General features: G+C 49.7%; 1 protein-coding gene across 1 annotated transcript in view; it reads left to right on the top strand.

Moving 5' to 3' along the window:
• The window catches only part of LOC148454563 (chondroitin polymerizing factor 2, non-catalytic subunit-like), a 360,302-nt gene that overhangs the window by 286,015 nt on the left and 47,404 nt on the right, over positions 1-26,883 (top strand). The window contains exon 2 of the mRNA XM_088460764.1: positions 5,674-5,927. Coding sequence (XP_088316890.1) covers positions 5,686-5,927 — 242 coding nt within the window. The 5' untranslated portion in view covers positions 5,674-5,685. The remainder of the gene's footprint in view (positions 1-5,673; positions 5,928-26,883) is intronic.

Genomic DNA, 26,883 nt, shown 5'->3' on the forward strand with positions numbered 1-26,883 from the left:
AGTTATAGAGCCAGTTATGGGTGACTGTGGCGTATAGTACACAGGTAATCTCAGGGTATGCTCATTAGTCTGTGTTAGTTATAGAGCCAGTTATGGAGTGACTGTGGCGTATAGTACACAGGTAATCTCAGGGTCTGCTCATTAGTCTGTGTTAGTTATAGAGCCAGTTATGGAGTGACTGTGGCGTATAGTACACAGGTAATCTCAGGGTCTGCTCATTCGTCTGTGTTAGTTATAGAGCCAGTTATGGAGTGACTGTGGCGTATAGTACACAGTTAATCTCAGGGTCTGCTCATTAGTCTGTGTTAGTTATAGAGCCAGTTATGTGGTGACTGTGGCGTATAGTACACAGGTAATCTCAGGGTCTGCTCATTAGTCTGTGTTAGTTATAGAGCCAGTTATGTGGTGACTGTGGCGTATAGTACACAGGTAATAATCTCAGGATCTGCTCATTAGTCTGTGTTAGTTATAGAGCCAGTTATGTGGTGACTGTGGCGTATAGTACACAGGTAATCTCAGGGTCTGCTCATTCGTCTGTGTTAGTTATAGAGACAGTTATGGAGTGACTGTGTCTTATAGTACACAGGTAATCTCAGGGTCTGCTCATTAGTCTGTGTTAGTTATAGAGCCAGTTATGGAGTGACTGTGGTATAGTGCACAGGTAATAATCTCAGGATCTGCTCATTAGTCTGTGTTAGTTATAGAGCCAGTTATGGAGTGACTGTGGCGTATAGTACACAGGTAATCTCAGTGTCTACTCATTAGTCTGTGTTAGTTATAGAGCCAGTTATGGAGTGACTGTGTCTTATAGTACACAGGTAATAATATCAGGGTCTGCTCATTAGTCTATTAGTTATAGAGCCAGTTATGGAGTGACTGTGGCATATAGTACACAGTTAATAATCTCAGGGTCTGCTCATTAGTCTGTGTTAATTATAGAGCCAGTTATGGTGTGACTGTGGCGTGTAGTACACAGGTAATCTTAGGGTCTGCTCATTAGTCTGTGTTAGTTATAGAGCCAGTTATGGAGTGACTGTGGTATAGTGCACAGGTAATAATCTCATGATCTGCTCATTAGTCTGTGTTAGTTATAGAGCCAGTTATGGAGTGACTGTGGCGTATAGTACACAGGTAATCTCAGTGTCTGCTCATTAGTCTGTGTTAGTTATAGAGCCAGTTATGGAGTGACTGTGTCTTATAGTACACAGGTAATAATATCAGGGTCTGCTCATTAGTCTATTAGTTATAGAGCCAGTTATGGAGTGACTGTGGCATATAGTACACAGGTAATAATATCAGGGTCTGATAATTAGTTTGTGTTAGTTATAGAGCCAGTTATGGAGAGACTGTGGCGTATAGTACACAAGTAATCTCAGGGTCTGCTCATTAGTCTGTGTTAGTTATAGAGACAGTTATGGAGTGACTGTGTCTTATAGTACACAGGTAATCTCAGGGTTTGCTCATTAGTCTGTGTTAGTTATAGAGCCAGTTATGGAGTGACTGTGGCGTATAGTACACAGGTAATCTCAGGGTCTGCTCATTAGTCTGTGTTAGTTATACAGCCAGTTATGGAGTGACTGTGGCGTATAGTACACAGGTAATCTCAGGGTCTGCTCATTAGTCTGTGTTAGTTATAGAGCCAGTTATGGAGTGACTGTGGCGTATAGTACACAGGTAATCTCAGGGTCTGCTCATTAGTCTGTGTTAGTTATAGAGCTAGTTATGGAGAGACTGTGGCGTATAGTACACACGTAATCTCAGGGTCTGCTCATTAGTCTGTGTTAATTATAGAGTCAATTATGGAGTGACTGTGGCGTATAGTACACAGGTAATATCAGGGTCTCCTCATTAGTCTGTGTTAGTTATAGAGCCAGTTATGGAGTGACTGTGGCGTATAGTACACAGGTAATCTCAGGGTCTGCTTATTAGTCTGTGTTAGTTATAGAGCCAGTTATGGAGTGACTGTGGTATAGTGCACAGGTAATAATCTCAGGATCTGCTCATTAGTCTGTGTTAGTTATAGAGCCAGTTATGGAGTGACTGTGGCGTATAGTACACAGGTAATCTCAGTGTCTACTCATTAGTCTGTGTTAGTTATAGAGCCAGTTATGGAGTGACTGTGTCTTATAGTACACAGGTAATAATATCAGGGTCTGCTCATTAGTCTATTAGTTATAGAGCCAGTTATGGAGTGACTGTGGCATATAGTACACAGTTAATAATCTCAGGGTCTGCTCATTAGTCTGTGTTAATTATAGAGCCAGTTATGGTGTGACTGTGGCGTGTAGTACACAGGTAATCTTAGGGTCTGCTCATTAGTCTGTGTTAGTTATAGAGCCAGTTATGGAGTGACTGTGGTATAGTGCACAGGTAATAATCTCATGATCTGCTCATTAGTCTGTGTTAGTTATAGAGCCAGTTATGGAGTGACTGTGGCGTATAGTACACAGGTAATCTCAGTGTCTGCTCATTAGTCTGTGTTAGTTATAGTGCCAGTTATGGAGTGACTGTGTCTTATAGTACACAGGTAATAATATCAGGGTCTGCTCATTAGACTATTAGTTATAGAGCCAGTTATGGAGTGACTGTGGCATATAGTACACAGGTAATAATATCAGGGTCTGATAATTAGTTTGTGTTAGTTATAGAGCCAGTTATGGAGAGACTGTGGCGTATAGTACACAAGTAATCTCAGGGTCTGCTCATTAGTCTGTGTTAGTTATAGAGACAGTTATGGAGTGACTGTGTCTTATAGTACACAGTTAATCTCAGGGTCTGCTCATTAGTCTGTGTTAGTTATACAGCCAGTTATGGAGTGACTGTGGCGTATAGTACACAGGTAATCTCAGGGTCTGCTCATTAGTCTGTGTTAGTTATACAGCCAGTTATGGAGTGACTGTGGCGTATAGTACACAGGTAATCTCAGGGTCTGCTCATTAGTCTGTGTTAGTTATAGAGCCAGTTATGGAGTGGCTGTGGGGTATAGTACACAGGTAATCTCAGGGTCTGCTCATTAGTCTGTGTTAGTTATAGAGCCAGTTATGGAGTGACTGTGGGGTATAGTACACAGGTAATCCCAGGGTCTGCTCATTAGTCTGTATTAGTTATAGAGCCAGTTATGGAGTGACTGTGGCATATAGTACACAGGTAATAATCCCAGGGTCTGCTCATTAGTCTGTGTTAGTTGTAGAGCCAGTTATGGAGTGACTGTGGCGTATAGTACACAGGTAATCTCAGGGTCTGCTCATTAGTCTGTGTTAGTTATAGAGCCAGTTATGGAGTGACTGTGGCGTATAGTACACAGGTAATCTCAGGGTCTGCTCATTCGTCTGGGTTAGTTATAGAGCCAGTTATGGAGTGACTGTGTCGTATAGTACACAGGTAATCTCAGGGTCTGCTCATTAGTCTGTGTTAGTTATAGAGCCAGTTATGGAGTGACTGTGGCATATAGTACACAGGTAATCTCAGGGTCTGCTCATTAGTCTGTGTTAGTTATAGAGCCAGTTATGGAGTGTCTGTAGCGTATCGTACACAGGTAATCTCATGGTCTGCTCATTAGTCTGTGTTAGTTATAGAGCCAGTTATGGAGTGACTGTGGCGTATAGTACACAGGTAATCTCAGGGTCTGCTCATTCGTCTGGGTTAGTTATAGAGCCAGTTATGGAGTGACTGTGGCGTATAGTACACAGATAATGTCAGGGTCTGCTCATTAGTCTGTGTTAGTTATAGAGCCAGTTATGTAGTGACTGTGGCGTATAGTACACAGGTAATCTCAGTGTCTGCTCATTAGTCTGTGTTAGTTATAGAGCCAGTTATGGAGTGACTGTGGCGTATAGTACACAGGTAATCTCAGTGTCTGCTCATTAGTCTGTGTTAGTTATAGAGCCAGTTATGGAGTGACTGTGGCTTATAGTACACAGGTAATCTCAGGGTCTGCTCATTAGTCTGTGTTAGTTATAGAGCCAGTTATGGAGTGACTGTGGCGTATAGTACACAGGTAATCTCAGGGTCTGCTCATTAGTCTGTGTTAGTTATAGAGCCAGTTATGGAGTGACTGTGGCGTATAGTACACAGGTAATCTCAGGGTCTGCTCATTAGTCTGTGTTAGTTATAGAGCCAGTTATGGAGTGACTGTGGCGTATAGTACTCAGGTAATCTCAGGGTCTGCTCATTAGTCTGTGTTAGTTATAGAGCCAGTTATGGAGTGGCTGTGGGGTATAGTACACAGGTAATCTCAGGGTCTGCTCATTAGTCTGTGTTAGTTATAGAGCCAGTTATGGAGTGACTGTGGGGTATAGTACACAGGTAATCCCAGGGTCTGCTCATTAGTCTGTATTAGTTATAGAGCCAGTTATGGAGTGACTGTGGCATATAGTACACAGGTAATAATCCCAGGGTCTGCTCATTAGTCTGTGTTAGTTGTAGAGCCAGTTATGGAGTGACTGTGGCGTATAGTACACAGGTAATCTCAGGGTCTGCTCATTAGTCTGTGTTAGTTATAGAGCCAGTTATGGAGTGACTGTGGCGTATAGTACACAGGTAATCTCAGGGTCTGCTCATTCGTCTGGGTTAGTTATAGAGCCAGTTATGGAGTGACTGTGTCGTATAGTACACAGGTAATCTCAGGGTCTGCTCATTAGTCTGTGTTAGTTATAGAGCCAGTTATGGAGTGACTGTGGCATATAGTACACAGGTAATCTCAGGGTCTGCTCATTAGTCTGTGTTAGTTATAGAGCCAGTTATGGAGTGTCTGTAGCGTATCGTACACAGGTAATCTCATGGTCTGCTCATTAGTCTGTGTTAGTTATAGAGCCAGTTATGGAGTGACTGTGGCGTATAGTACACAGGTAATCTCAGGGTCTGCTCATTCGTCTGGGTTAGTTATAGAGCCAGTTATGGAGTGACTGTGGCGTATAGTACACAGATAATGTCAGGGTCTGCTCATTAGTCTGTGTTAGTTATAGAGCCAGTTATGTAGTGACTGTGGCGTATAGTACACAGGTAATCTCAGGGTTTGCTCATTAGTCTGTGTTAGTTATAGAGACAGTTATGGAGTGACTGTGTCGTATAGTACATAGGTAATCTCAGGGTCTGCTCATTTGTCTCTGTTAGTTATAGAGACAGTTATGGAGTGACTGTGGCGTATAGTACACAGGTAATCTTAGGGTCTGGTCATTAGTCGGTGTTAGTTATAGAGCCAGTTATGGAGTGACTGTGGCATACAGTACACAGGTAATCTCAGGGTCTGCTCATTAGTCTGTGTTAGTTATAGAGCCAGTTATGGAGTGACTGTGGCGTATAGTACACAGGTAATCTCAGGGTCTTCTCATTAGTCTGTGTTAGTTATAGAGCCAGTTATGGAGTGACTGTGTCGTATAGTACACAGGTAATCTCAGAGTCTGCTCATTAGTCTGTGTTAGTTATAGAGCCAGTTATGGAGTGACTGTGGCGTATAGTACTCAGGTAATAATCTCGGTATAGGTAGAGAGTTCATTTCTCAAGCGACAATCAGTAACACTCCATATGTTGAGTCTGAAAAGGAGGATGTTTGGGTGTGGTTTTTGGTCTTTGGTTATAGTAAGGGCCATTGCCCGGGAGGTCAGCTCTGCCCATTGGCAGATAATAATATAATAATAATAATAATATAATGTGTCCTCTGTCTCTGCGTTGCAGGTCCTCCCCTGCATGATGGGTCCCAGGCGTTACTTGGTGCTGCTGGGCTTCCTGCGGCCTGCACTTCCTATAATCCTGGGGCTGTCCTTAGGATGCAGTTTGAGCCTTCTGCGAGTCTCCTGGATACAGGGCGAGGAAAGCTCTTGTGTGGAACGTCCCCAGACCGAGCGACTCAACTCCCAAATGAAAGACCTAAAGCCCAGAATAATTCCGTATGTCCGTAAGCTGCACGTCCCCCACAAGAAGGTCCTGAGGTTCGTATTCTGAGTATTGCTGCCTGTGAGCTGGGTAATTAGCCTTTATGTCAGGAAACAGCGTGAGAATGGTCCCTCTGTATGTATCCAAGCGTGTATGGAACGTCTTACTGACACAGAGCTAACGTAGGTAGGTGTCTGTGCATGTACGTGTGCGTGTGTGGGATATGTACACCGTGAGTTACCAATACTCAGATTTTACTGCTGCACTAAGAATATTAAACCAAAACATAAATGGAATCACCACACAAAGAGCCAGCATGTGTGATACCCTGACTCTGATAGTGCCAGTAACTGTGCCCCTGGGTAACACCATGCTGCACTGCAGGGGGCAGATGTACAATGTGCAGAGAGTTAGATGTGGGAGGGACGTGTCCTAGCTCAGAGCTACATTACAGTGTAAGGATAAAGCTGCCCAGCATGTGTGATACCCTGACTCTGATAGTGCCAGTAACTGTGCCCCTGGGTAACACCGTGCTGCACTGCAGGGGGCAGATGTACAATGTGCAGAGAGTTAGATGTGGGAGGGACGTGTCCTAGCTCAGAGCTACATTACAGTGTAAGGATAAAGCTGCCCAGCATGTGTGATACCCTGACTCTGATAGTGCCAGTAACTGTGCCCCTGGGTAACACCATGCTGTACTGCAGGGGGCAGATGTACAATGTGCAGAGAGTTAGATGTGGGAGGGACGTGTCCTAGCTCAGAGCTACATTACAGTGTAAGGATAAAGATGCCCAGCACGTGTGATACCCTGACTCTGATAGTGCCAGTAACTGTGCCCCTGGGTAACACCATGCTGCACTGCAGGGGGCAGATGTACAATGTGCAGAGAGTTAGATGTAGGAGGGACGTGTCCTAGCTCAGAGCTACATTACAGTGTAAGGATAAAGCTGCCCAGCATGTGTGATACCCTGACTCTGATAGTGCCAGTAACTGTGCCCCTGGGTAACACCATGCTGCACTGCAGGGGGCAGATGTACAATGTGCAGAGAGTTAGATGTGGGAGGGACGTGTCCTAGCTCAGAGCTACATTACAGTGTAAGGATAAAGCTGCCCAGCATGTGTGATACCCTGACTCTGATAGTGCCAGTAACTGTGCCCCTGGGTAACACCGTGCTGCACTGCAGGGGGCAGATGTACAATGTGCAGAGAGTTAGATGTGGGAGGGACGTGTCCTAGCTCAGAGCTACATTACAGTGTAAGGATAAAGCTGCCCAGCATGTGTGATACCCTGACTCTGATAATGCCAGTAACTGTGCCCCTGGGTAACACCGTGCTGCACTGCAGGGGGCAGATGTACAATGTGCTGAAAGTTAGATGTGGGAGGGACGTGTGCTAGCTCAGAGTTACATTACAGTGTAAGGATAAAGCTGCCCAGCATGTGTGATACCCTGACTCTGATAGTGCCAGTACCTGTGCCCCTGGGTAACACCATGCTGCACTGCAGGGGGCAGATGTACAATGTGCAGAGAGTTAGATGTGGGAGGGACGTGTCCTAGCTCAGAGCTACATTACAGTGTAAGGATAAAGCTGCCCAGCATGTGTGATACCCCGACTCTGATAGTGCCAGTAACTGTGCCCCTGGGTAACACCGTGCTGTACTGCAGGGGGCAGATGTACAATGTGCAGAGAGTTAGATGTGGGAGGGACGTGTCCTAGCTCAGAGCTACATTACAGTGTAAGGATAAAGCTGCCCAGCATGTGTGATACCCCGACTCTGATAGTGCCAGTAACTGTGCCCCTGGGTAACACTGTGCTGTACTGCAGGGGGCAGATGTACAATGTGCAGAGAGTTAGATGTGGGAGGGACGTGTCCTAGCTCAGAGCTACATTACAGTGTAAGGATAAAGCTGCCCAGCATGTGTGATACCCTGACTCTGATAGTGCCAGTAACTGTGCCCCTGGGTAACACCATGCTGCACTGCAGGGGGCAGATGTACAATGAGCAGAGAGTTAGATGTGGGAGGGACGTGTCCTAGCTCAGAGCTACATTACAGTGTAAGGATAAAGCTGCCCAGCATGTGTGATACCCTGACTCTGATAGTGCCAGTAACTGTGCCCCTGGGTAACACCATGCTGCACTGCACGGGGCAGATGTACAATGTGCAGAGAGTTAGATGTGGGAGGGACGTGTCCTAGCTCAGAGCTACATTACAGTGTAAGGATAAAGCTGCCCTGCATGTGTGATACCCTGACTCTGATAGTGCCAGTAACTGTGCCCCTGGGTAACACCGTGCTACACTGCAGGGGGCAGATGTACAATGTGCAGAGAGTTAGATGTGGGAGGGACGTGTCCTAGCTCAGAGCTACATTACAGTGTAAGGATAAAGCTGCCCAGCATGTGTGATACCCTGACTCTGATAGTGCCAGTAACTGTGCCCCTGGGTAACACTGTGCTGCACTGCAGGGGGCAGATGTACAATGTACAGAGAGTTATATGTGGGAGGGACGTGTCCTAGCTCAGAGCTACATTACAGTGTAAGGATAAAGCTGCCCAGCATGTGTGATACCCCGACTATGATAGTGCCAGTAACTGTGCCCCTGGGAAACACCATGCTGCACTGCAGGGGGCAGATGTACAATGTGCAGAGAGTTAGATGTGGGAGGGACGTGTCCTAGCTCAGAGCTACATTACAGTGTAAGGATAAAGCTGCCCAGCATGTGTGATACCCTGACTCTGATAGTGCCAGTAACTGTGCCCCTGGGTAACACCGTGCTGCACTGCAGGGGGCAGATGTATAATGTGCAGAGAGTTATATGTGGGGGGGACGTGTCCTAGCTCAGAGCTACATTACAGTGTAAGGATAAAGCTGCCCAGCATGTGTGATATCCTGACTCTGATACTGCCAGTAACTGTGCCCCTGGGTAACACCGTGCTGCACTGCAGGGGGCAGATGTACAATGTGCAGAGAGTTAGATGTGGGAGGGACGTGTCCTAGCTCAGAGCTACATTACAGTGTAAGGATAAAGCTGCCCAGCATGTGTGATACCCTGACTCTGATAGTGCCTGTAACTGTGCCCCTGGGTAACACCATGCTGCGCTGCAGGGGGCAGATGTACAATGTGGAGAGAGTTAGATGTGGGAGGGACGTGTCCTAGCTCAGAGCTACATTACAGTGTAAGGATAAAGCTGCCCAGCATGTGTGATACCCTGACTCTGATAGAGCCAGTAACTGTGCCCCTGGGTAACACCGTGCTGCACTGCAGGGGGCAGATGTACAATGTGCAGAGAGTTAGATGTGGGAGGGACGTGTCCTAGCTCAGAGCTACATTACAGTGTAAGGATAAAGCTGCCCAGCATGTGTGATACCCTGACTCTGATAGTGCCAGTAACTGTGCCCCTGGGTAACACCGTGCTGTACTGCAGGGGGCAGATGTACAATGTACAGAGAGTTATATGTGGGGGGGACGTGTCCTAGCTCAGAGCTACATTACAGTGTAAGGATAAAGCTGCCCAGCATGTGTGATACCCTGACTCTGATACTGCCAGTAACTGTGCCCCTGGGTAACACCGTGCTGCACTGCAGGGGGCAGATGTACAATGTGCAGAGAGTTAGATGTGGGAGGGACGTGTCCTAGCTCAGAGCTACATTACAGTGTAAGGATAAAGCTGCCCAGCATGTGTGATACCCTGACTCTGATAGTGCCAGTAACTGTCCCCTGGGTAACACCATGCTGCACTGCAGGGGGCAGATGTACAATGTGGAGAGAGTTAGATGTGGGAGGGACGTGTCCTAGCTCAGAGCTACATTACAGTGTAAGGATAAAGCTGCCCAGCATGTGTGATACCCTGACTCTGATAGTGCCAGTAACTGTGCCCCTGGGTAACACCATGCTGCGCTGCAGGGGGCAGATGTACAATGTGGAGAGAGTTAGATGTGGGAGGGACGTGTCCTAGCTCAGAGCTACATTACAGTGTAAGGATAAAGCTGCCCAGCATGTGTGATACCCTGACTCTGATAGAGCCAGTAACTGTGCCCCTGGGTAACACCATGCTGCACTGCAGGGGGCAGATGTACAATGTGCAGAGAGTTAGATGTGGGAGGGACGTGTCCTAGCTCAGAGCTACATTACAGTGTAAGGATAAAGCTGCCCAGCATGTGTGATACCCTGACTCTGATAGTGCCAGTAACTGTGCCCCTGGGTAACACCATGCTGCGCTGCAGGGGGCAGATGTACAATGTGGAGAGAGTTAGATGTGGGAGGGACGTGTCCTAGCTCAGAGCTACATTACAGTGTAAGGATAAAGCTGCCCAGCATGTGTGATACCCTGACTCTGATAGTGCCAGTAACTATGCCCCTGGGTAACACCATGCTGCACTGCAGGGGGCAGATGTACAATGTGCAGAGAGTTAGATGTGGGGGGGACGTGTCCTAGCTCAGAGCTACATTACAGTGTAAGGATAAAGCTGCCCAGCATGTGTGATACCCTGACTCTGATAGTACCAATAACTATGCCCCTGGGTAACACCATGCTGTACTGCAGGGGGCAGATGTACAATGTGCAGAGAGTTATATGTGGGAGGGACGTGTCCTAGCTCAGAGTTACATTACAGTGTAAGGATAAAGCTGCCCAGCATGTGTGATACCCTGACTCTGATAGTGCCAGTATCTGTGCCCCTGGGTAACACCATACTGCACTGCAGGGGGCAGATGTATAATGTGCAGAGAGTTAGATGTGGGAGGGACGTGTCCTAGCTCAGAGCTACATTACAGTGTAAGGATAAAGCTGCCCAGCATGTGTGATACCCTGACTCTGATAGTGCCAGTATCTGTGCCCCTGGGTAACACCATGCTGCACTGCAGGGGGCAGATGTATAATGTGCAGAGAGTTAGATGTGGGAGGGACGTGTCCTAGCTCAGAGCTACATTACAGTGTAAGGATAAAGCTGCCCAGCATGTGTGATACCCTGACCCTGATAGTGCCAGTAACTGTGCCCCTGGGTAACACCGTGCTGTACTGCAGGGGGCAGATGTACAATGTGCAGAGAGTTAGATGTGGGAGGGACGTGTCCTAGCTCAGAGCTACATTACAGTGTAAGGATAAAGCTGCCCAGCATGTGTGATACCCTGACTCTGATAGTGCCAGTAACTGTGCCCCTGGGTAACACCGTGCTGCACTGCAGGGGGCAGATGTACAATGTGCAGAGAGTTAGATGTGGGAGGGACGTGTCCTAGCTCAGAGCTACATTACAGTGTAAGGATAAAGCTGCCCAGCATGTGTGATACCCTGACTCTGATAGTGCCAGTAACTGTGCCCCTGGGTAACACCATGCTGTACTGCAGGGGGCAGATGTACAATGTGCAGAGAGTTAGATGTGGGAGGGACGTGTCCTAGCTCAGAGCTACATTACAGTGTAAGGATAAAGATGCCCAGCACGTGTGATACCCTGACTCTGATAGTGCCAGTAACTGTGCCCCTGGGTAACACCATGCTGCACTGCAGGGGGCAGATGTACAATGTGCAGAGAGTTAGATGTAGGAGGGACGTGTCCTAGCTCAGAGCTACATTACAGTGTAAGGATAAAGCTGCCCAGCATGTGTGATACCCTGACTCTGATAGTGCCAGTAACTGTGCCCCTGGGTAACACCATGCTGCACTGCAGGGGGCAGATGTACAATGTGCAGAGAGTTAGATGTGGGAGGGACGTGTCCTAGCTCAGAGCTACATTACAGTGTAAGGATAAAGCTGCCCAGCATGTGTGATACCCTGACTCTGATAGTGCCAGTAACTGTGCCCCTGGGTAACACCGTGCTGCACTGCAGGGGGCAGATGTACAATGTGCAGAGAGTTAGATGTGGGAGGAACGTGTCCTAGCTCAGAGCTACATTACAGTGTAAGGATAAAGCTGCCTAGCATGTGTGATACCCTGACTCTGATAGTGCCAGTAACTGTGCCCCTGGGTAACACCGTGCTGCACTGCAGGGGGCAGATGTACAATGTGCAGAGAGTTATATGTGGGAGGGACGTGTCCTAGCTCAGAGCTACATTACAGTGTAAGGATAAAGCTGCCCAGCATGTGTGATACCCTGACTCTGATAATGCCAGTAACTGTGCCCCTGGGTAACACCGTGCTGCACTGCAGGGGGCAGATGTACAATGTGCTGAAAGTTAGATGTGGGAGGGACGTGTGCTAGCTCAGAGTTAAATTACAGTGTAAGGATAAAGCTGCCCAGCATGTGTGATACCCTGACTCTGATAGTGCCAGTACCTGTGCCCCTGGGTAACACCATGCTGCACTGCAGGGGGCAGATGTACAATGTGCAGAGAGTTAGATGTGGGAGGGACGTGTCCTAGCTCAGAGCTACATTACAGTGTAAGGATAAAGCTGCCCAGCATGTGTGATACCCCGACTCTGATAGTGCCAGTAACTGTGCCCCTGGGTAACACCGTGCTGTACTGCAGGGGGCAGATGTACAATGTGCAGAGAGTTAGATGTGGGAGGGACGTGTCCTAGCTCAGAGCTACATTACAGTGTAAGGATAAAGCTGCCCAGCATGTGTGATACCCCGACTCTGATAGTGCCAGTAACTGTGCCCCTGGGTAACACTGTGCTGTACTGCAGGGGGCAGATGTACAATGTGCAGAGAGTTAGATGTGGGAGGGACGTGTCCTAGCTCAGAGCTACATTACAGTGTAAGGATAAAGCTGCCCAGCATGTGTGATACCCTGACTCTGATAGTGCCAGTAACTGTGCCCCTGGGTAACACCATGCTGCACTGCAGGGGGCAGATGTACAATGAGCAGAGAGTTAGATGTGGGAGGGACGTGTCCTAGCTCAGAGCTACATTACAGTGTAAGGATAAAGCTGCCCAGCATGTGTGATACCCTGACTCTGATAGTGCCAGTAACTGTGCCCCTGGGTAACACCATGCTGCACTGCACGGGGCAGATGTACAATGTGCAGAGAGTTAGATGTGGGAGGGACGTGTCCTAGCTCAGAGCTACATTACAGTGTAAGGATAAAGCTGCCCTGCATGTGTGATACCCTGACTCTGATAGTGCCAGTAACTGTGCCCCTGGGTAACACCGTGCTACACTGCAGGGGGCAGATGTACAATGTGCAGAGAGTTAGATGTGGGAGGGACGTGTCCTAGCTCAGAGCTACATTACAGTGTAAGGATAAAGCTGCCCAGCATGTGTGATACCCTGACTCTGATAGTGCCAGTAACTGTGCCCCTGGGTAACACTGTGCTGCACTGCAGGGGGCAGATGTACAATGTACAGAGAGTTATATGTGGGAGGGACGTGTCCTAGCTCAGAGCTACATTACAGTGTAAGGATAAAGCTGCCCAGCATGTGTGATACCCCGACTATGATAGTGCCAGTAACTGTGCCCCTGGGAAACACCATGCTGCACTGCAGGGGGCAGATGTACAATGTGCAGAGAGTTAGATGTGGGAGGGACGTGTCCTAGCTCAGAGCTACATTACAGTGTAAGGATAAAGCTGCCCAGCATGTGTGATACCCTGACTCTGATAGTGCCAGTAACTGTGCCCCTGGGTAACACCGTGCTGCACTGCAGGGGGCAGATGTATAATGTGCAGAGAGTTATATGTGGGGGGGACGTGTCCTAGCTCAGAGCTACATTACAGTATAAGGATAAAGCTGCCCAGCATGTGTGATATCCTGACTCTGATACTGCCAGTAACTGTGCCCCTGGGTAACACCGTGCTGCACTGCAGGGGGCAGATGTACAATGTGCAGAGAGTTAGATGTGGGAGGGACGTGTCCTAGCTCAGAGCTACATTACAGTGTAAGGATAAAGCTGCCCAGCATGTGTGATAACCTGACTCTGATAGTGCCTGTAACTGTGCCCCTGGGTAATACCATGCTGTACTGCAGGGGGCAGATGTATAATGTGCAGAGAGTTAGATGTGGGAGGGACATGTCCTAGCTCAGAGCTACATTACAGTGTAAGGATAAAGCTGCCCAGCATGTGTGATACCCTGACTCTGATACTGCCAGTAACTGTGCCCCTGGGTAACACCATGCTGCACTGCAGGGGGCAGATGTACAATGTGCAGAGAGTTAGATGTGGGAGGGACGTGTCCTAGCTCAGAGCTACATTACAGTGTAAGGATAAAGCTGCCCAGCATGTGTGATACCCTGACTCTGATAGTGCCAGTAACTGTGCCCCTGGGTAACACCATGCTGCACTGCAGCGGGCAGATGTACAATGTGCAGAGAGTTAGATGTGGGAGGGACGTGTCCTAGCTCAGAGCTACATTACAGTGTAAGGATAAAGCTGCCCAGCATGTGTGATACCCCGACTATGATAGTGCCAGTAACTGTGCCCCTGGGTAACACCGTGCAGCACTGCAGGGGGCAGATGTACAATGTGCAGAGAGTTAGATGTGGGAGGGACGTGTCCTAGCTCAGAGCTACATTACAGTGTAAGGATAAAGCTGCCCAGCATGTGTGATACCCTGACTCTGATAGTGCCAGTAACTGTGCCCCTGGGTAACACCATGCTGCACTGCAGGGGGCAGATGTACAATGTGCAGAGAGTTAGATGTGGGAGGGACGTGTCCTAGCTCAGAGCTACATTACAGTGTAAGGATAAAGCTGCCCAGCATGTGTGATACCCTGACTCTGATAGAGCCAGTAACTGTGCCCCTGGGTAACACCATGCTGCGCTGCAGGGGGCAGATGTACAATGTGGAGAGAGTTAGATGTGGGAGGGACGTGTCCTAGCTCAGAGCTACATTACAGTGTAAGGATAAAGCTGCCCAGCATGTGTGATACCCTGACTCTGATAGTGCCAGTAACTATGCCCCTGGGTAACACCATGCTGCACTGCAGGGGGCAGATGTACAATGTACAGAGAGTTAGATGTGGGAGGGACGTGTCCTAGCTCAGAGCTACATTACAGTGTAAGGATAAAGCTGCCCAGCATGTGTGATACCCTGACTCTGATAGAGCCAGTAACTGTGCCCCTGGGTAACACCATGCTGCACTGCAGGGGGCAGATGTACAATGTGCAGAGAGTTAGATGTGGGAGGGACGTGTCCTAGCTCAGAGCTACATTACAGTGTAAGGATAAAGCTGCCCAGCATGTGTGATACCCTGACTCTGATAGAGCCAGTAACTGTGCCCCTGGGTAACACCATGCTGCACTGCAGGGGGCAGATGTATAATGTGCAGAGAGTTAGATGTGGGAGGGACGTGTCCTAGCTCAGAGCTACATTACAGTGTAAGGATAAAGCTGCCCAGCATGTGTGATACCCTGACTCTGATAGTGCCAGTAACTGTGCCCCTGGGTAACACCATGCTGCACTGCAGGGGGCAGTTGTACAATGTGCAGAGAGTTAGATGTGGGAGGGACGTGTCCTAGCTCAGAGCTACATTACAGTGTAAGGATAAAGCTGCCCAGCATGTGTGATACCCTGACTCTGATAGTGCCAGTAACTGTGCCCCTGGGTAACACCGTGCTGCACTGCAGGGGGCGGATGTACAATGTGCAGAGAGTTAGATGTGGGAGGGACGTGTCCTAGCTCAGAGCTACATTACAGTGTAAGGATAAAGCTGCCCAGCATGTGTGATACCCTGACTCTGATAGTGCCAGTAACTATGCCCCTGGGTAACACCATGCTGCACTGCAGGGGGCAGATGTACAATGTGCAGAGAGTTAGATGTGGGGGGGACGTGTCCTAGCTCAGAGCTACATTACAGTGTAAGGATAAAGCTGCCCAGCATGTGTGATACCCTGACTCTGATAGTACCAATAACTATGCCCCTGGGTAACACCATGCTGTACTGCAGGGGGCAGATGTACAATGTGCAGAGAGTTATATGTGGGAGGGACGTGTCCTAGCTCAGAGTTACATTACAGTGTAAGGATAAAGCTGCCCAGCATGTGTGATACCCTGACTCTGATAGTGCCAGTATCTGTGCCCCTGGGTAACACCATACTGCACTGCAGGGGGCAGATGTATAATGTGCAGAGAGTTAGATGTGGGAGGGACGTGTCCTAGCTCAGAGCTACATTACAGTGTAAGGATAAAGCTGCCCAGCATGTGTGATACCCTGACTCTGATAGTGCCAGTATCTGTGCCCCTGGGTAACACCATGCTGCACTGCAGGGGGCAGATGTATAATGTGCAGAGAGTTAGATGTGGGAGGGACGTGTCCTAGCTCAGAGCTACATTACAGTGTAAGGATAAAGCTGCCCAGCATGTGTGATACCCTGACCCTGATAGTGCCAGTAACTGTGCCCCTGGGTAACACCGTGCTGTACTGCAGGGGGCAGATGTACAATGTGCAGAGAGTTAGATGTGGGAGGGACGTGTCCTAGCTCAGAGCTACATTACAGTGTAAGGATAAAGCTGCCCAGCATGTGTGATACCCTGACTCTGATAGTGCCAGTAACTGTGCCCCTGGGTAACACCATGCTGCACTGCAGGGGGCAGATGTACAATGTGCAGAGAGTTAGATGTGGGAAGGACGTGTCCTAGCTCAGAGCTACATTACAGTGTAAGGATAAAGCTGCCCAGCATGTGTGATACCCTGACTCTGATAGTGCCAGTAACTGTGCCCCTGGGTAACACCGTGCTGTACTGCAGGGGGCAGATGTACAATGTGCAGAGAGTTAGATGTGGGAGGGACGTGTCCTAGCTCAGAGCTACATTACAGTGTAAGGATAAAGCTGCCCAGCATGTGTGATACCCTGACTCTGATAGTGCCAGTAACTGTGCCCCTGGGTAACACCATGCTGCACTGCAGGGGGCAGATGTACAATGTGCAGAGAGTTAGATGTAGGAGGGACGTGTCCTAGCTCAGAGCTACATTACAGTGTAAGGATAAAGCTGCCCAGCATGTGTGATACCCTGACTCTGATAGTGCCAGTAACTGTACCCCTGGGTAACACCATGCTGCACTGCAGGGGGCAGATGTACAATGTGCAGAGAGTTAGATGTGGGAGGGACGTGTCCTAGCTCAGAGCTACATTACAGTGTAAGGATAAAGCTGCCCAGCATGTGTGATACCCTGACTCTGATAGTGCCAGTAACTGTGCCCCTGGGTAACACCGTGCTGCACTGCAGGGGGCAGATGTACAATGTGCAGAGAGTTAGATGTGGGAGGGACGTGTCCTAGCTCAGAGCTACATTACAGTGTAAGGATAAAGCTGCCCAGCATGTGTGATACCCTGACTCTGATAGTGCCAGTAACTGTGCCCCTGGGTAACACCATGCTGCACTGCAGGGGGCAGATGTACAATGTGCAGAGAGTTAGATGTGGGCGGGACGTGTCCTAGCTCAGAGCTACATTACAGTGTAAGGATAAAGCTGCCCAGCATGTGTGATACCCTGACTCTGATAGTGCCAGTAACTGTGCCCCTGGGTAACACCATGCTGCACTGCAGGGGGCAGATGTACAATGTGCAGAGAGTTAGATGTGGGAGGGACGTGTCCTAGCTCAGAGCTACATTACAATGTAAGGATAAAGCTGCCCAGCATGTGTGATACCCTGACTCTGATAGAGCCAGTAATTGTGCCCCTGGGTAACACCATGCTGCACTGCAGGGGGCAGATGTACTATGTGCAGAGAGTTAGATGTGGGAGGGACGTGTCCTAGCTCAGAGCTACATTACAGTGTAAGGATAAAGCTGCCCAGCATGTGTGATACCCTGACTCTGATAGTGCCTGTAACTGTGCCCCTGGGTAATACCATGCTGTACTGCAGGGGGCAGATGTATAATGTGCAGAGAGTTAGATGTGGGAGGGACGTGTCCTAGCTCAGAGCTACATTACAGTGTAAGGATAAAGCTGCCCAGCATGTGTGATACCCTGACTCTGATAGTGCCAGTAACTGTGCCCCTGGGTAACACCATGCTGCACTGCAGGGGGCAGTTGTACAATGTGCAGAGAGTTAGATGTGGGAGGGACGTGTCCTAGCTCAGAGCTACATTACAGTGTAAGGATAAAGCTGCCCTGCATGTGTGATACCCTGACTCTGATAGTGCCAGTAACTGTGCCCCTGGGTAACACCATGCTGTACTGCAGGGGGCGGATGTACAATGTGCAGAGAGTTAGATGTGGGAGGGACGTGTCCTAGCTCAGAGCTACATTACAGTGTAAGGATAAAGCTGCCCAGCATGTGTGATACCCTGACTCTGATAGTGCCAGTAACTGTGCCCCTGGGTAACACCGTGCTGCACTGCAGGGGGCAGATGTACAATGTGCAGAGAGTTAGATATAGGAGGGACGTGTCCTAGCTCGGAGCTACATTACAGTGTAAGGATAAAGCTGCCCAGCATGTGTGATACCCTGACTCTGATAGAGCCAGTAACTGTGCCCCGGGGTAACACCGTGCTGCACTGCAGGGGGCAGATGTACAATGTGCAGAGAGTTAGATGTGGGAGGGACGTGTCCTAGCTCAGAGCTACATTACAGTGTAAGGATAAAGCTGCCCAGCATGTGTGATACCCTGACTCTGATAGTGCCAGTAACTGTGCCCCTGGGTAACACCGTGCTGCACTGCAGGGGGCAGATGTACAATGTGCAGAGAGTTAGATATAGGAGGGACGTGTCCTAGCTCGGAGCTACATTACAGTGTAAGGATAAAGCTGCCCAGCATGTGTGATACCCTGACTCTGATAGAGCCAGTAACTGTGCCCCGGGGTAACACCGTGCTGCACTGCAGGGGGCAGATGTATAATGTGCAGAGAGTTAGATGTGGGAGGGACGTGTCCTAGCTCAGAGCTACATTACAGTGTAAGGATAAAGCTGCCCAGCATGTGTGATACCCTGACTCTTGATAGTGCCAGTAACTGTGCCCCTGGGTAACACCGTCCTATACAGCAGGGGGCAGATGTACAATGTGCAGAGAGTTAGATGTGGGACGGACGTGTCCTAGCTCAGAGCTACATTACAGTGTAAGGATAAAGCTGCCCAGCATGTGTGATACCCTGAGTCTGATAGTGCCAGTAACTGTGCCCCTGGGTAACACCGTGCTGCACTGCAGGGGGCAGATGTACAATGTGCAGAGAGTTAGATGTGGGAGGGACGTGTCCTAGCTCAGAGCTACATTACAGTGTAAGGATAAAGCTGCCCAGCATGTGTGATACCCTGACTCTGATAGTGCCAGTAACTGTGCCCCTGGGTAACACCATACTGTACTGCAGGGGGCAGATGTACAATGTGCAGAGAGTTAGATGTGGGAGGGACGTGTCCTAGCTCAGAGCTACATTACAGTGTAAGGATAAAGCTGCCCAGCATGTGTGATACCCCGACTCTGATAGTGCCAGTAACTGTGCCCCTGGGTAACACCATGCTGCACTGCAGGGGGCAGATGTACAATGTGCAGAGAGTTAGATGTGGGAGGGACGTGTCCTAGCTCAGAGCTACATTACAGTGTAAGGATAAAGCTGCCCAGCATGTGTGATACCCTGACTCTGATAGTGCCAGTAACTGTGCCCCTGGGTAACACCATGCTGCATTGCAGGGGGCAGATGTACAATGTGCAGAGAGTTAGATGTGGGAGGGACGTGTCCTAGCTCAGAGCTACATTACAGTGTAAGGATAAAGCTGCCCAGCATGTGTGATACCCCAACTCTGATAGTGCCAGTAACTGTGCCCCTGGGTAACACCATGCTGCACTGCAGGGGGCAGATGTACAATGTGCAGAGAGTTAGATGTGGGAGGGACGTGTCCTAGCTCAGAGCTACATAACAGTGTAAGGATAAAGCTGCCCAGCATGTGTGATACCCTGACTCTGATAGTGCCAGTAACTGTGCCCCTGGGTAACACCGTGCTGCACTGCAGGGGGCAGATGTACAATGTGCAGAGAGTTAGATGTGGGAGGGACGTGTCCTAGCTCAGAGCTACATTACAGTGTAAGGATAAAGCTGCCCAGCATGTGTGATACCCTGACTCTGATAGTGCCAGTAACTGTGCCCCTGGGTAACACCGTGCTGCACTGCAGGGGGCAGATGTACAATGTGCAGAGAGTTAGATGTGGGAGGGACGTGTCCTAGCTCAGAGCTACATTACAGTGTAAGGATAAAGCTGCCCAGCATGTGTGATACCCTGACTCTGATAGTGCCAGTAACTGTGCCCCTGGGTAACACCGTGCTGTACTGCAGGGGGCAGATGTACAATGTACAGAGAGTTATATGTGGGGGGGACGTGTCCTAGCTCAGAGCTACATTACAGTGTAAGGATAAAGCTGCCCAGCATGTGTGATACCCTGACTCTGATACTGCCAGTAACTGTGCCCCTGGGTAACACCGTGCTGCACTGCAGGGGGCAGATGTACAATGTGCAGAGAGTTAGATGTGGGAGGGACGTGTCCTAGCTCAGAGCTACATTACAGTGTAAGGATAAAGCTGCCCAGCATGTGTGATACCCTGACTCTGATAGTGCCAGTAACTGTGCCCCTGGGTAACACCATGCTGCACTGCAGGGGGCAGATGTACAATGTGCAGAGAGTTAGATGTGGGAGGGACGTGTCCTAGCTCAGAGCTACATTACAGTGTAAGGATAAAGCTGCCCAGCATGTGTGATACCCTGACTCTGATAGTGCCAGTAACTGTGCCCCTGGGTAACACCATGCTGTACTGCAGGGGGCAGATGTACAATGTGCAGAGAGTTAGATGTGGGAGGGACGTGTCCTAGCTCAGAGCTACATTACAGTGTAAGGATAAAGGTGCCCAGCATGTGTGATACCCTGACTCTGATAGTGCCAGTAACTGTGCCCCTGGGTAACACCATGCTGCACTGCACGGGGCAGATGTACAATGTGCAGAGAGTTAGATGTAGGAGGGACGTGTCCTAGCCCAGAGCTACATTACAGTGTAAGGATAAAGCTGCCCAGCATGTGTGATACCCCGACTATGATAGTGCCAGTAACTGTGCCCCTGGGTAACACCGTGCTGCACTGCAGGGGGCAGATGTACAATGTGCAGAGAGTTAGATGTGGGAGGGACGTGTCCTAGCTCAGAGCTACGTTACAGTGTAAGGATAAAGCTGCCCAACATGTGTGATACCCTGACTCTGATAGTGCCAGTAACTGTGCCCCTGGGTAACACCATGCTGCACTGCAGGGGGCAGATGTACTATGTGCAGAGAGATAGATGTGGGAGGGACGTGTCCTAGCTCAGAGCTACATTACAGTGTAAGGATAAAGCTGCCCAGCATGTGTGATACCCTGACTCTGATAGTGCCAGTAACTGTGCCCCTGGGCAACACCATGCTGCACTGCAGGGGGCAGATGTACTATGTGCAGAGAGATAGATGTGGGAGGGACGTGTCCTAGCTCAGAGCTACATTACAGTGTAAGGATAAAGCTGCCCAACATGTGTGATACCCTGACTCTGATAGTGCCAGTAACTGTGCCCCTGGGCAACACCATGCTGCACTGCAGGGGGCAGATGTACTATGTGCAGAGAGATAGATGTGGGAGGGACGTGTCCTAGCTCAGAGCTACATTACAGTGTAAGGATAAAGCTGCCCAACATGTGTGATACCCTGACTCTGATAGTGCCAGTAACTGTGCCCCTGGGCAACACCATGCTGCACTGCAGGGGGCAGATGTACTATGTGCAGAGAGATAGATGTGGGAGGGACGTGTCCTAGCTCAGAGCTACATTACAGTGTAAGGATAAAGCTGCCCAGCATGTGTGATACCCTGACTCTGATAGTGCCAGTAACTGTGCCCCTGGGTAACACCATGCTGCACTGCAGGGGGCAGATGTACAATGTGCAGAGAGTTAGATGTGGGAGGGACGTGTCCTAGCTCAGAGCTACATTACAGTGTAAGGATAAAGCTGCCCAGCATGTGTGATACCCTGACTCTGATAGTGCCAGTAACTGTGCCCCTGGGTAACACCGTGCTGCACTGCAAGGGGCAGATGTACAATGTGCAGAGAGTTAGATGTGGGAGGGACGTGTCCTAGCTCAGAGCTACATTACAGTGTAAGGATAAAGCTGCCCAGCATGTGTGATACCCTGACTCTGATAGTGCCAGTATCTGTGCCCCTGGGTAACACCATGCTGCACTGCCGGGGGCAGATGTACAATGTGCAGAGAGTTAGATGTGGGAGGGACGTGTCCTAGCTCAGAGCTACATTACAGTGTAAGGATAAAGCTGCCCAGCATTTGTGATACCCTGACTCTGATAGTGCCAGTAACTGTGCCCCTGGGTAACACCATGCTGCAGTGCAGGGGGCAGATGTACAATGTGCAGAGAGATAGATGTGGGAGGGACGTGTCCTAGCTCAGAGCTACATTACAGTGTAAGGATAAAGCTGCCCAGCGTGTGTGATACCCCGACTATGATAGTGCCAGTAACTGTGCCCCTGGGTAACACCATGCTGCACTGCAGGGGGCAGATGTACAATGTGCAGAGAGTTAGATGTGGGAGGGACGTGTCCTAGCTCAGAGCTACATTACAGTGTAAGGATAAAGCTGCCCAGCATGTGTGATACCCCGACTATGATAGTGCCAGTAACTGTGCCCCTGGGTAACACCGTGCTGCCCTGCAGGGGGCAGATGTACAATGTGCAGAGAGTTAGATGTGGGAGGGACGTGTCCTAGCTCAGAGCTACATTACAGTGTAAGGATAAAGCTGCCCAGCATGTGTGATACCCTGACTCTGATAGTGCCAGTAACTGTGCCCCTGGGTAACACCATGCTGCACTGCAGGGGGCAGATGTATAATGTGCAGAGAGTTAGATGTGGGAGGGACGTGTCCTAGCTCAGAGCTACATTACAGTGTAAGGATAAAGCTGCCCAGCATGTGTGATACCCTGACTCTGATAGTGCCAGTAACTGTGCCCCTGGGTAACACCATGCTGCACTGCAGGGGGCAGATGTACAATGTGCAGAGAGTTAGATGTGGGAGGGACGTGTCCTAGCTCAGAGCTACATTACAGTGTAAGGATAAAGCTGCCCAGCATGTGTGATACCCTGACTCTGATAGTGCCAGTAACTGTGCCCCTGGGTAACACCGTGCTGCACTGCAAGGGGCAGATGTACAATGTGCAGAGAGTTAGATGTGGGAGGGACGTGTCCTAGCTCAGAGCTACATTACAGTGTAAGGATAAAGCTGCCCAGCATGTGTGATACCCTGACTCTGATAGTGCCAGTATCTGTGCCCCTGGGTAACACCATGCTGCACTGCCGGGGGCAGATGTACAATGTGCAGAGAGTTAGATGTGGGAGGGACGTGTCCTAGCTCAGAGCTACATTACAGTGTAAGGATAAAGCTGCCCAGCATTTGTGATACCCTGACTCTGATAGTGCCAGTAACTGTGCCCCTGGGTAACACCATGCTGCAGTGCAGTGGGCAGATGTACAATGTGCAGAGAGATAGATGTGGGAGGGACGTGTCCTAGCTCAGAGCTACATTACAGTGTAAGGATAAAGCTGCCCAGCATGTGTGATACCCCGACTATGATAGTGCCAGTAACTGTGCCCCTGGGTAACACCATGCTGCACTGCAGGGGGCAGATGTACAATGTGCAGAGAGTTAGATGTGGGAAGGACGTGTCCTAGCTCAGAGCTACATTACAGTGTAAGGATAAAGCTGCCCAGCATGTGTGATACCCTGACTCTGATAGTGCCAGTAACTATGCCCCTGGGTAACACCATGCTGCACTGCAGGGGGCAGATGTACAATGTACAGAGAGTTAGATGTGGGAGGGACGTGTCCTAGCTCAGAGCTACATTACAGTGTAAGGATAAAGCTGCCCAGCATGTGTGATACCCCGACTATGATAGTGCCAGTAACTGTGCCCCTGGGTAACACCATGCTGCCCTGCAGGGGGCAGATGTACAATGTGCAGAGAGTTAGATGTGGGAGGGACGTGTCCTAGCTCAGAGCTACATTACAGTGTAAGGATAAAGCTGCCCAGCATGTGTGATACCCTGACTCTGATAGTGCCAGTAACTGTGCCCCTGGGTAACACCATGCTGCACTGCAGGGGGCAGATGTACAATGTGCAGAGAGTTAGATGTGGGAGGGATGTGTCCTAGCTCAGAGCTACATTACAGTGTAAGAATAAAGCTGCCCAGCATGTGTGATACCCTGACTCTGATAGTGCCAGTATCTGTGCCCCTGGGTAACACCGTGCTGCACTGCACGGGGCAGATGTACAATGTGCAGAGAGTTAGATGTGGGAGGGACGTGTCCTAGCTCAGAGCTACATTACAGTGTAAGGATAAAGCTGCCCAGCATGTGTGATACCCTGACTCTGATAGTGCCAGTAACTGTGCCCCTGGGTAACACCATGCTGCACTGCAGGGGGCAGATGTACAATGTGCAGAGAGTTAGATGTGGGAGGGATGTGTCCTAGCTCAGAGCTACATTACAGTGTAAGGATAAAGCTGCCCAGCATGTGTGATACCCTGACTCTGATAGTGCCAGTAACTGTGCCCCTGGGTAACACCGTGCTGCACTGCAGGGGGCAGATGTACAATGTGCAGAGAGTTAGATGTGGGAGGGACGTGTCCTAGCTCAGAGCTACATTACAGTGTAAGGATAAAGCTGCCCAGCATGTGTGATACCCTGACTCTGATAGTGCCAGTAACTGTGCCCCTGGGTAACACCATGCTGCACTGCAGGGGGCAGATGTACAATGTGTAGAGAAATAGATGTGGGAGGGACGTGTCCTAGCTCAGAGCTACATTACAGTGTAAGGATAAAGCTGCCCAGCATGTGTGATACCCTGACTCTGATAGTGCCAGTAACTGTGCCCCTGGGTAACACCATGCTGTACTGCAGGGGGCAGATGTACAATGTGCAGAGAGTTAGATGTGGTAGGGACGTGTCCTAGCTCAGAGCTACATTACAGTGTAAGGATAAAGCTGCCCAGCATGTGTGATACCCTGATAGTGCCAGTAACTGTGCCCCTGGGTAACACCATGCTGCACTGCAGGGGGCAGATGTACAATGTGCAGAGAGTTAGATGTGGGAGGGACGTGTCCTAGCTCAGAGCTACATTACAGTGTAAGGATAAAGCTGCCCAGCATGTGTGATACCCTGACTCTGATAGTGCCAGTAACTGTGCCCCTGGGTAACACCATGCTGTACTGCAGGGGGCAGATGTACAATGTGCAGAGATTTAGATGTGGGAGGGACGTGTCCTAGCTCAGAGCTACATTACAGTGTAAGGATAAAGCTGCCCAGCATGTGTGATACCCTGACTCTGATAGTGCCAGTAACTGTGCCCCTGGGTAACACCGTGCTGTACTGCAGGGGGCAGATGTACAATGTGCAGAGAGTTAGATGTGGGGAGGGACGTGTCCTAGCTCAGAGCTACATTACAGTGTAAGGATAAAGCTGCCCAGCATGTGTGATACCCTGACTCTGATAGTGCCAGTAACTGTGCCCCTGGGTAACACCGTGCTGCACTGCAGGGGGCAGATGTACAATGTGCAGAGAGTTAGATGTGGGAGGGACGTGTCCTAGCTCAGAGCTACATTACAGTGTAAGGATAAAGCTGCCCAGCATGTGTGATACCCTGACTCTGATAGAGCCAGTAACTGTGCCCCTGGGTAACACCGTGCTGCACTGCAGGGGGCAGATGTACAATGTGCAGAGAGTTAGATGTGGGAAGGACGTGTCCTAGCTCAGAGCTACGTTACAGTGTAAGGATAAAGCTGCCCAGCATGTGTGATACCCTGACTCTGATAGTGCCAGTAACTGTGCCCCTGGGTAACACCGTGCAGCACTGCAGGGGGCAGATGTATAATGTGCAGAGAGTTAGATGTGGGAAGGACGTGTCCTAGCTCAGAGCTACATTACAGTGTAAGGATAAAGCTGCCCAGCATGTGTGATACCCTGACTCTGATAGTGCCAGTAACTGTGCCCCTGGGTAACACCGTGCTGCACTGCAGGGGGCAGATGTACAATGTGCAGAGAGTTAGATGTGGGAGGGACGTGTCCTAGCTCAGAGTTACATTACAGTGTAAGGATAAAGCTGCCCAGCATGTGTGATACCCTGACTCTGATAGTGCCAGTAACTGTGCCCCTGGGTAACACCATGCTGCACTGCAGGGGGCAGATGTACAATGTGCAGAGAGTTAGATGTGGGAGGGACGTGTCCTAGCTCAGAGCTACATTACAGTGTAAGGATAAAGCTGCCCAGCATGTGTGATACCCTGACTCTGATAGTGCCAGTAACTGTGCCCCTGGGTAACACCATGCTGCACTGCAGGGGGCAGATGTACAATGTGCAAAGAGTTAGATGTGGGAGGGACGTGTCCTAGCTCAGAGCTACGTTACAGTGTAAGGATAAAGCTGCCCAGCATGTGTGATACCCTGACTCTGATAGTGCCAGTAACTGTGCCCCTGGGTAACACCATGCTGCACTGCAGGGGGCAGATGTACAATGTGCAGAGAGTTAGATGTGGGAGGGACGTGTCCTAGCTCAGAGCTACATTACAGTGTAAGGATAAAGCTGCCCAGCATGTGTGATACCCTGACTCTGATAGTGCCAGTAACTGTGCCCCTGGGTAACACCGTGCTGCACTGCAGGGGGCAGATGTACAATGTGCAGAGAGTTAGATGTGGGAGGGACGTGTCCTAGCTCAGAGCTACATTACAGTGTAAGGATAAAGCTGCCCAGCATGTGTGATACCCTGACTCTGATAGTGCCAGTAACTGTGCCCCTGGGTAACACCATGCTGTACTGCAGGGGGCAGATGTACAAAGTGCAGAGAGTTAGATGTGGGAGGGACGTGTCCTAGCTCAGAGCTACATTACAGTGTAAGGATAAAGCTGCCCAGCATGTGTGATACCCTGACTCTGATAGTGCCAGTAACTGTGCCCCTGGGTAACACCGTGCTGCACTGCAGGGGGCAGATGTACAATGTGCAGAGAGTTAGATGTGGGAGGGACGTGTCCTAGCTCAGAGCTACATTACAGTGTAAGGATAAAGCTGCCCAGCATGTGTGATACCCTGACTCTGATAGTGCCAGTAACTGTGCCCCTGGGTAACACCGTGCTGC

The sequence above is a fragment of the Taudactylus pleione genome, unplaced genomic scaffold (assembly GCF_031769625.1).
Source record: "Taudactylus pleione unplaced genomic scaffold, aTauple2 ptg000978l, whole genome shotgun sequence".
Taxonomy (NCBI): Eukaryota; Metazoa; Chordata; class Amphibia; order Anura; family Myobatrachidae; genus Taudactylus; species Taudactylus pleione.